This window comes from Cebus imitator, unplaced genomic scaffold (genome assembly GCF_001604975.1).
Source record: "Cebus imitator isolate Cc_AM_T3 unplaced genomic scaffold, Cebus_imitator-1.0 Scaffold280, whole genome shotgun sequence".
Lineage (NCBI taxonomy): Eukaryota > Metazoa > Chordata > Mammalia > Primates > Cebidae > Cebus > Cebus imitator.
In genome coordinates this window covers 1359071-1370347 of record NW_016107595.1, presented here as the reverse complement: position 1 = coordinate 1370347, position 11277 = coordinate 1359071, and the positions used below count along the sequence as shown (strand labels likewise).

The 11277-nt window shown below is 51.8% G+C and overlaps 1 protein-coding gene across 1 annotated transcript in view; it reads left to right on the top strand.

Annotated features, from left to right (window-relative positions):
- The first annotated feature begins 6337 nt into the window (after positions 1 to 6337).
- The window catches only part of LOC108284512 (plasmalemma vesicle associated protein), a 21623-nt gene continuing 16683 nt past the window's right edge, over positions 6338 to 11277 (top strand). Inside the window, exon 1 of the mRNA XM_017501242.2 lies at positions 6338 to 6782. Within this exon, the coding sequence (XP_017356731.1) occupies positions 6414 to 6782 (369 nt within the window). The 5' untranslated portion in view covers positions 6338 to 6413. The remainder of the gene's footprint in view (positions 6783 to 11277) is intronic.

Here is an 11277-nt window from a genome sequence, read left to right as displayed (position 1 = left end):
TTTTTTGAGACGAAGTCTTGCCCTGTCCCCCAGGCTAGAGTGCAGTGGCATGATCTCAGCTAACTGCAACCTCCACCTCCCAGGTTCAAGCAATTCTCATGCTTCAGCTTCCCAAGTAGCTGGGATTACAGGTGCGTGCCACTACCCTGGGCTAATTTTTGTATTTTTAGTAGAGATGGGGTTTCACCATGTTGGCCCGGCTGGTTTTGAACTCCTGACCTCAGGTAATCCACCTGCCTTAACTTCCCAAAGTGCTGGGATTACAGGAATGAGCCACGGCGCCCAGCCTCTGCTGGTCATCTCCCAAAGTGTCTTTCTGTCTCTGGTTACCTCTGTCTGTCTACTCCTGTCTCCAGGGCACCATCCTGGGTAACCCCTATCCGTGGCCACACTGGAGCTCTCTTCCCATAGCTGGAGGTTCAGGGGTAGAGGACAAAAATGGAAAGCCCATAGTAGCATGGCAGGGGGGGACGTGGGCCAGCTGCAACCTGACCTTTCCAGCCCCCAAATCACAGGCAAGGAAGTTGGTTTCTGGTTTTCAGCAGGGAACACAGAGTTCCAGAAAGCACAGGCTTCCACCACCCCACAGAGAAACTCTTTGTCGCCTCCATCACCTCCAAAAGCACAAAACTTAATTTCACTTCAGTTAACCAAAAACCAAACATGTGAACATAAAAGTGGAGGGCTGGCTGGGCACAGTGGCTCATGCCTGTAATCCTAGCACTTTGGGAGTTCGAGGCGGGCAGATCACAAGGTCAAGAGTTCGAGACTAGCCTGACTAACCTGGTGAAACCCCGTCCCTACTAAAAATACAAAAAGTGGCCAGATGTGGTGGCACGTGCTTGTAATCCCAGCTACTCGGGAGGCTGAGGCAGGAGAATCGTTTGAACCCAGGATGAAGAGGTTGCAGGGAGCCAAGATTGTGGTACTGCACTCCAGCCTGGGTGACAGAGTAAGACTCCATATAAAACAAAACAAAACAAAACAACAGAAAAATTAGCCAGGGGTGGTAGTGCATACCTGTAGTCCCAGCTACTCAGGAAGCTGAGCCAGAATTGTTGCCACCTGGGAGGTGGAGGTTGCAGTGGACTGAAATGGCGCTACTGCACTCCAGCCTGGGCGACAAAGTGAGCCTCTGCCTCAGAAAAACGAAATAGTGGAGAGTTTTCTGAACTTCACTGAAATCTTTCTTCACCAGAAATATCACTTCCTCAGGGACTTTCCTGAAGTCCTGAGTGATTTTTTTCTTTTTTAAACCGTGTCTCCATGAGGACCTCAGTGTCAGTTTTCAGGGAGTGACACAGAGTTGACTTCCTCATGACAGTCTTCCCTTCTCCACTCAAACAAACGAATGTAACCAAGTCAATTGTCTTCGGTCTAGAAAAACAAAAGGCTTTAAAACGCCAGCCTGACTTTCTGATGCCCCTCCAAGGGAATTTGAAGGGGTTCCTTGGCAAAATTTCCTGTAAACATGACAAATTGTTTTCAGGAAAAAACCAATGCTCACATCAGGGCCTACGCATTTGAGCTCATGCAGATTCTCAGCCAGGCACTCACGATCTCCCTGCGGATTCTTCTGGCCAAAAACAGACAGAACATTTTCATATAAAGTCCCTGTTTAGAGATTTCAGACATCGCAGGCAAAGATGTCAATGAAAACAACCTCTTTGAAAGACAAACTGGTGACAACTATCAAAATGTAAAAAAGACCCAGTAATTTCTTTTTTTTTTTTTTTGGAGATGGGGTCTCACTCCATCACCCAGGCTGGAGTGCATCGGCGCAATCTTGGCTCACTGCAACCTCTGCTGCCCAGGTTCAAGCAATTCTCCTGCCTCAGCCTCCCAAGAAGCTGGGATTACAGGTGCCTGCCCCGTGCCTGGCTAATTTTTGTATTTTTAGTGGAGACGGGGTTTCACCATCTTGGCCAGGCTAGTCTTGAACTTCTGACCTCGTGTTCCACCCGCCTCGGCCTCCCAAAGTGCTGGGATTACAGGCATGAGCCATCATACCTGGCCAAGACCCAGTAATTTCATTTCCGGAAATTTGATTTTCCTTTTTTCTGTTTTCTTTTTTTGAGACTGGGTCTCACTCTGTCACCCAAGCCCCAGGCTGGAGTACAGTGGTGCGATCTCTGCTCACTGGAATCCCTGCCTCCCGGGCCCAAGCTTTTCCCTCACCTCAGCCTTCCAAATAGTGGACTGCAGGCGCGCACCACCATGCTTGGCTAATTTTTGTATTTTTTGTAGAGGCAGGGTTTCAACATGTTGCCCAGGTGGTCTCAAACTCCTGGGCTCAAGCGATCTGCCTGCCTTGGCTTCCCAAAGCGCTTTGGATTACAGATGCGAGCCACCGCACCCAGCCAGGAAATTTGATTTTCCATCTTTTATTTATTGAAACAAATAACTTAGAAACAATCTAAGTGTCCATTTGTAATTTTATGGTAATGTATCTGGTGAAAACCTAAACAGCCAGCAAAAGGAGTCAATGAATCTCAAACACATAATACTGAGCAAAAAGAGGAAGGTCTATCTTTGCCTCTTTTGTTTAAAAAAAAAAAAAAATCAGGCTGGGTGCAATGGTTCACGCCTGTAATCCCATCACTTTGTGAGGACAAAGTGGGTAGATCACCAGCGGTCAGAAGTTCGAGACCACCCTGGCCAACATGGCAAAACCCCATCTCTACTAAACAATAAAAAACAAAGAAATTAACTGAGCATGGTGGTGTGCACCCATAATCCCAGCTACTCAGGAAGCTGAAGCAGGAGAATCACTTGAACCTGGGAAGCAGAGGTTGCAGTGAGCTGAGATCGAGCCATTGCACTCCAGCCTGGGCAACAAGAGCAAAATTCTGTCTCAAAACAAAACAAACAAACAAACAAAAACATAAGTTACAAAGTTAAATCAGCTAATAAAACAAATTCAAAACAAACATTACAAATTCAAGGTGTGAGATCAAATTAGGAAAGGACGTCAAATATTGTTTTTGAGCTTGATACAAAAGACATTAGTATGTATATTTAAAACTCTGCTTCTCACACGGTGACAACTGCTCTAAATTGTGGCACATCAGTACCATCAGGTCCAGGGAGTGCTTTTCGGTTTTCTGGGAGTTTGAGATTGCCTTTATTTTTCCTTGTCAACTGATATCACATTCATACCTACAAAGATGCAATATCTTCAATATACAATGAAGAACAGCCAAGACCTTAAGTGCACACCAAGACCCACACCTCCTGGCTTTGGCCCAGAGGCTGCACCCAGCCTCAGATATTCCACTGGACCCTGGTCACCCACACTTCATCCCCATCGTGCCCTCCTTTCTCCAGTGCTCTTGCAGGCCTGAGGAACCAGCTGCTGAAGATACTGCCCCTCCCCTGTGTCTCAGTTCCTCAGCCTGGTATCAGAGGCCAGGCACAATCCAGCCCTCCAATCTTAAAAAATGCTATCATCGCCAGACATGGTGGTTCATGCCCGTAATCTCAGAACTTTGGGAAGCCAAGGCAGGTGGATCACCTGAGGTCAGGAGTTCGTGACCAGCCTGACCAACATGGTGAAAACTGTCTCTACTAAAAATACAAAACTAATCCAGGTGGTGGTGGCACAGACCTGTAATCCCAGCTACTTGGGAGGCTGAGGCAGGAGAATTGTTTGAACCCGGGAGGCGGAGGTTGCAGTGTGCTGAGATTGCGCCACTGCACCCCAGCCTGGGCGACAGAGCGAGACTCCGTCTAAACAAAAAACAAACAAACCAAAAAAAGCCATCATTTATTAAGACTGAGAATGTTCCAGGCATGGTGTCAAGTACTTCAAAACTGGCTATGTTGTCTTCACTTGCTTTTCGTTTTTGTTTTGGTTTGGAGGGGGCTTTTTTTAGAACAGGGTCTCGTTATGTTGCCCAGGTTTGTCTCGGACTTGTGAGTTCAAGCAGTTCTCCCACCTCTGCCTCCCTAATTGCTGGGATTACAGGTGTGAGTCACTGTGCCCGGCTATCTCCACTTCAGACAGCAGAAAGCTGAGGCCCAGGGAGGGAAAGTCACTTCTCCAAGGCCGCAAAGCTGGTAGGTGACACAGCCAGAACTCAACTCCAGAAGCCTAAATTGTAACGCTGGGTTCCCTCACACTACATTGCCCCCATTGTGGAAGATGCCCTCCTCCTGCCCTGCTCTGGGGGGCTCTGGGTGGGTCTGGCCAACCTGGAGAAATGGCTGGTTGGGCACCCGTGGCAGCCCCCAGCCCTCCTTCCCCCACTAGCAGCCGCCCGGCTGGGAAGGGTCCAGGAACCACCCAGTAGCTGCAAAGGTCAAAAGTCAGATGTGGGTTTCCTGCCAACCCCTGGGAACTTCCTTCTTCCTGACTCGACGCTCCCCTCACTGCGCACCACCCTGGAGGACCCCTCCGCTCTGTCCACCATCCCTCCCACTTCGTCACCCTGGCTCATGGCAGGACGGGTCCCCGCACCCCAGCCTCCACACTGCCGGACAGAGGACAGCAATTGCACGATTGTCACCTATCTGGGATCCGGCCTCCTTTCCAGCTCCCAGCTGCTGTCCTTCCAGCCCACCCTGACTCCATGGAACAAGGGGTGTCTGTCCCAGTCTGTCTCCCAAGACAGGGAGTTGCTCGTGACTGGGCTTAGGGCTGATGCCTCTTGGGGGACCTGGCATCACCCAGCACGAAAACAAACAAAGCAGAGACTGCAGGGAGGGTTTCCCTGGAGCTCCTGATTCTGGGAGATGGGCAGGACACACAGAATCCTTTGCTTCCTGGTCCCCAAATCCCCCCCAGGCCCACCAGGGAGGTGACCCACAGTGACCCCCATGGTTTCTTTGTTTGTTTGTTTTTGTTTTTGATTTGAGGCAGAGTCTCACTCTGTCTCCAGGCTGGAGTGCAGTGGAGATCTCGGCTCACTGCAACCTCTGCCTCCCGGTTCAAGTGATTCCCTGCCTCACCCTCCCAAATAGCTGGGATTACAGGCGCCCGCCATCACATCTGTCTAATTTTTGTATTTTTAGTAGAGGCAGTTTCACCATGTTGGTCATGCTGGTCTCGAACTCCCGGCCTCAGGTGATCCACCCACCTCGACCTCCCAAAGTCCTGGGATTCCAGGTGTGAGCTACCGTGCCCGGCCGCCCATGGGGTTTTGAGTGTCCAGGGCAGGAAGCTGAGTCCCATCTATCCACCACTTGTCCGTCACCAACTCACGGAGCCCCCAGCAGTGCCTCCAGCAAGAAATGACCCTAATCATAACAACAGCTGCAGAGCGACCAAGCACCAGGCATGCCTCGTCTCACACAGGGGTACACTGAGGCACAGACATGTGAGGCCTCTTGCCCGAGCTCACACAGAGCAGAGCCGGCTCTTCCCAGCTCCAAGCTCATTACTTCCTGTGCCGCAGTTTCCTGGAGCATTTATTGAGCACCTAAGTGAACAGGGCATCAGGGAGCAATGACAGAGCTTGGGGAGCCAGCGCCACCACCATCCATGACTCAGCCCTCCGTGACGCCCTCCTGTTTGTCTGGAGGGCAATTACTGATCACCTACTGTTTGTCCGTCCCTGGGCTAGCTAAGCATTTCACACTTTTTTTTTTTTTTTTTTTTAAACAGTGTCTCGCTCTGTCGCCCAGGCTGGAGTGCAGTGGTGCGATCTCAGCTCACTGCAACCTCCACCTCCTGGGTTCAAGCGATTCTCCTGCCTCAGCCTCTCAGGTGGCTGGAATTACAGGCATGCGCCACCACACCCGGCTAGTTTTTGTACTTTTAATAGAGATGGGGGTTTTACTATGGTGGCCAGGTTGGTCTCAAACTCCTGACCTCAGGTGATCTGTCCACCTTGGTCTCCCAAAGTGCTGGGATCACAGGTGTGAGCCACCTCACCCGGTGCCTTTCCCACATTTTGTGGCATTTAATCAGCACCGTCCAGGGAAGTGGGTCCACGTCTGTAACCAGCCTGTCTCGAGGTAAGTGAAGCTCCGTGAGACCCCGAGGCAGCCCCTTCTTTTCCCTGTGCCTCAGTTTCCCCCACCACACAAGAGAGACAGTAACAGGCCTGGCATGACTCGGTGACCTAATTGCAGCAGGTACTGAGAACAGCACCCGCCACCAAGTAAAGGCAAAAGCGAGGCTCCAAGAGGCCGAGAAAGCCGGATCAGCCAGCCAGCACCCCACCCAGCATTAATCAGAGGTGTCCAGCCATGCCCTGCCTTGGCTCTGGGCCCCCAGCCCCTCCCCCAAGCTCTCACAGCCAGGGTGGGAGTGTTGTGATAACCCACAGCCCCCGTTTCCTCCGGGCCAGGAAGGAGCCAGGCAGAGGAAGTATTAAGAGGAGTAATATAAGCACTCCCCCCTGCGAGGCGGGGGCCAGAGCAGGCCGGGTGGCGAGCGGGGACGGTGCACCGGCTGGCAACGGGAGCACATGGGTCTGGCGATGGAGCACGGAGCATCCTACGCTCGGGCGGGCAGCAGCTCTCACGGCTGCTGGTACTACCTGCGCTACTTCTTCCTCTTCGTGTCCCTCATCCAATTCCTCATCATCCTGGGGCTCGTGCTCTTCATGGTCTACGGTAACGTGCACGTGGGCACGGAGTCCAACCTACAAGCCACCGAGCGCCGAGCTGAAGGCCTATACAGCCAGGTCGTGGGGCTCTCGGCCTCCCAGACCAACCTGACCAAGGAGCTCAACCTCACCACCCGCGCCAAGGATGCCATCATGCAGATGTTGCTGAATGCCCGCCGAGACCTGGACCGCATCAACGCCAGCTTCCGCCAGTGCCAGGCCGACCGGGTAAGGCTGCGGGCAGGACACTCGCCCTGGGGACCCTGGGCAAGCCACCTCACCTCTCTGAGCCTGAGTTTCCTCATCCAGGAGACGGGGACCATCACAGGACCAATACTCTCTTTTCTTTTGAGACATGGTCTCGTTCTGTCGCTCAGGCTGGAGTGCAGTGGTGCAATCTCGGCTCACTGCCCCCTCCGCCTCTCAAGTTTGAGTGATTCTGCTGCCTCAGCCTCCCAAATAGCTGGGACTACAGGCACATGCCACCATGACCAGCTAATATATGTATTTTTAGTAGAGATGGGGTTTTGCCATGTTGGCCAAGCTGGTCTCAAACTCCTGACCCGAAGTGATCCGCCTGCCTCAGCCTCTCAAAGTGTTGGGATTACAGACGTGAGCCTGTGTCCAGCCGATAGATTTTTTTTTTTTTAAGAGACAGGGTCTCCATCTGTGTCCTGGGCTGGGTGGAGTGCAATTGCGATCATAGCCCTCACTGCAGCCTCAATCTCCTGGGCTCAAGCGATCCTCCTGCCTCAGCCTCCTGAGCAGCTGGGACTGTATACAGGCATGGGCCACCATGCCCAGCTAATATTTTTATATTTTGCAGAGACAGGGGTCTCACTATGTTGCCCAGGCTGGTCTCGAACTCCCGGGCTCAAGCAATCCTCTCGCCTCAGCCTCCCAAAGTGCTGGGATTACAGGTGTGGGGCGTTGTGTTCAGCTAATTTTTTTTTCTTCCTTTTTTTTGGAGGTAGTGTCTCACTCTGTTACCTAGGCTGCAGCACAATCATGTGAGCAGAGCTCACTGCAGCCTTGACTTCCTGGGCTCCGGCAGTCCTCCTGCCTCGGCCTCTCGGGCTGCTGGCACTGTGGATGTGTTAGTACGCCCAGCTCATTTTTTAATTTTTAGTAGACATGGGGTCTTGCTATGTTGACCAGGCTGGTCTTGAAATCCTGGGCTCAAGCAGTCCTCCCTCCTGGACCTCCCAAAGTGCTGAGATTACAGGGTGGGCATCACCACACCTGGAGAATTTTTTTTTCTTTGAGATGGAGTCTCATTCTGTTTCCCAGGCTGGAGTGCAGTGGTGCGATCTCGGCTCACTGCAACCTCCAACTCCCAGGTTCAAGTGATTCTCCTGCCTCAGCCTCCCGAGTAGCTGGGATTACAGGTGTGTGCCATCACAACAGCTAATTTTTGTATTTTTGGTAGAGATGGGGTTTCACTATGTTGGCCAGGCTGGTCTCAAACTCCTGACCTCAGGTGATCCACCTGCCTCGGCCTCCCAAAGTGCTGGGATTACAGCATGAGCCACCGTGTCCTACCCTGGCCCCTGGCTAATTTCTTTTTTTTTTTCTAGAGACAGAATCTCACTATGCTGCCCAGGCTGGTCTTGAACTCTTAGCCTCCTATGCTGAGATTAAAGGCATGAGCCACCATTCCAAGCCAGCAACATTTTTTTTTTTTTTTTTGAGACAGAGTCTCGCTCTTTTGCCAGACTGGAGTGCAGTGGCACAATCTCAGCTCACTGTAACCTCTGCCTCCCAGCTCCAAGCAATTCTGCTGCCTCAGCCTCCTGAGTAGCTGGGACTACAGGTGCATACCACCACACCCAGCTAATTTTTGTATTTTTAGTAGAGATGGGTTTCATCATGTTGACCAGGCTGGTCTTAAACTCCTGACCTCGAGTTATTTGCCTGCCTTGGCCTCCCAAAGTGCTGGGATCACAGGAGTGAGCCACTGCCCCTGGCCAGGAGAAATTTTAAACCCTTTGCAGAGGCCGGGCATGGTGGCTCATGCCTATAATCCCAGCACTTTGGGAGGCCGAGGCGGAGGGATCACAAGATCAGGAGATGGAGACCATCCTGGCCAACATGGTGAAATGCCGTCTCTACTAAAAATACCAAGATTAGCTGGGCATGGTGGTGTGCGCTACTCAGGAGGCTAAGGCAGGAGAATCGCTTGAACCCGGAAGGCAGAGGTTGCAGTGAGCCAAGATCCTGCCACTGCACTCCAGCCTGACTGACAGAGCGAGAATCCATCTAAAATAAATAAATCAATAAAATAAATACAAAAATTAGCCAGGCATGATGGCATGTAGTCCCAGCTACTCGGAGGCTGAAGTGGGAAGATCGCTTGAGCCCGGGAGGTCAAGGCTTCAATGAACCAAGATGTTGCCACTGCACTCCAGCCTGGGCAACTGAGTGAGACCCTGTCTGGAAAAAAACAAGAACAAAAAAATGATGGACTGAATAAAAGCTCAGAATGTTTTGTTCCTATTCAGTTCTAGCATGTATAAACAGTTCATATTTGCTGTATGCTGGGTGTTGAATGTAGAAATATCAACTCATTGTCAAATCCCGGGAAGTAGGGAGAAGTTTATTTTGTTATGTTTTGTTGTGTTTAAGACAGGATCTCCCTCTGTCGCCCAGGCTGGAGTGCAGTGGTGCGATCTCAGCACACTGCAACCACTGCCTCCCGGGCTCAAGCGATTCCTCTGCCTCAGCCTCCTCAGTAGCTGGGATTATAGGCACACACCACCACGCCCGGCTAACTTTTGTATTTTTAGTAGAGATGAGGTTTCACCATGTTGGCCAGGTTGGTCTCCAACTCCTGACCTCAAGTGATCTGCCCATCTCAGCCTCCCAAAGTGCTGGGATTACAGAAATGAGCCGCTGCACCTGGCCAGGAGAAGTTTTAAATCCTTTTCAGAGGCCAGGCATGGTGGCTCACGCCTGTAATCCCAGCACTTTGGGAGGCCGAGGTAGGCGGATCACAAGGTCAGGAGATTGAGACCATCCTGGCCAACATGGTGAAACCCCATCTCTACTAAAACTCCGAAAAAAATCAGCTGGACATGGTGGTGGGCACCTGTATTCTCAGCTATTTGGGAGGCTGAGGCAGCAGAATTGCTTGAATCCGGGAAGCGGAGGCTGCAGTGAGCCAAGATCACACCATTGCACTCCAGCCTGGCAGCAGAGTGAGACTCCATCTCAAAAAAACAAATTAAACCCTTTGCAGGCAGGAAAGTGGAGGCGTGAGAGGGGAAGGGGACTTCCAGAGGAGGCAGAAACAGGCAGGCTCTCTGGTCACAGCCACAGCTGCAGATGTGGAGGCCAGCGCCCACCCTTGCACCCCAGCTTATGACAAACACAGTAGATAACTGTCCCCATGTTCTCAGACACGGCTTCGCCCTGGGGGGGTCCTGCCAGACTGAGGCATTGGGGGAGTGGGTGTGCGGGTCTCTCCATAAGGGTGAGGTGGGTGAGAGATGGGAGGGTGGCGTGAGGGGAAGCTAAAGGGTAGCTTCAGAGTCTTCCAAGGAGGTGACCTGGCTGGCCAGGGCCAAGGCAGTGGCAAAGACAGGCCTTCCATGCGGCCTCAGACCACCCAGCCCTCCCCACTGGGCAGGAAGCTGAGCTCAGCCCCCTCAAATAAGCCCAAGAAAAGAACTCTGTCTCCTCATCTCAGACCCCTCACAGCAGGGCCCTGTTTCCATCCCCCAAAACCCCAGGGCAAAGCACTGTCCCCACAGATGCCCAGGGTACGGTGGGTCTCAGCCCCCCAAGATGGGGTGAAACACAGATCTTCAGGATAGGGCCCTGCCTCCCCTCTCAGACCTGAACCTCACTAACTGATGTCTTTTTTTAAAAAATTATTTATTGGCTGGGCGTGGTGGCTCATTCCTGTAATCCCAGCACTCTGGGAGGCTGGGGAGGGCGGATCTCGAGGTCAAGAGATCGAGACCACCCTGGCCAACATGGTGAAACCCCATCTCTACTGAAAATACAAAAATCAGCTGGCCAGGTTGGTGCCTGCCTGTAGTCCCAGCTATTTGGGAGGCTGAGGCAGGAGAATCACCTGAACCTGGGAGGCGGAGGTTGCAGTGAGCTGAGACCGCACCACTGCACTCCAGCCTGGGAGACAGAGTGAGACTCCACCTCAAAAAAAGTAGAATAAAAAATAAAGTAAAAATTAAAGAAAAAAACTTTAAAAATAATAGCATTTATTTATTTATTTATTTATTTATTTTAAAGAGACAACATCTCAGTCTATCACCCAGGCGGGAGTATGGTGGTGTGATCATAGCTCACCACAGCCTCGAACTCCTGGGCTCAAGTGATCCTCCCGTCTCAGCCTCCCAAGTAGCTGGGACCATAGGCACATGCCACCATGTTCAGCTAATTTTTTTTTTAAGGGACATGGTCTCACTATGTTGCCCAGGCTGGTCTCAAACTCCCGACTTCAAGCAATCTTCCCACTTCAGCCTCCCAATGACTAAGGTTTTTGAGAACAGAAGGCACTCCCCATGCCCTGCTAGGGTATTCACCCAGGGCAAGCTCCAAAAGAAGGAAGGATAGAGAGTTTCAGAAACACGACCTCTCGCCGGGCGTGGTGGCTCAAGCCTGTAATCCCAGCACTTTGGGAGGCCGAGGCGGGTGGATCACGAGGTCAAGAGATCGAGACCATCCTGGTCAACATGGTGAAACCCCGTCTCTACTAAAA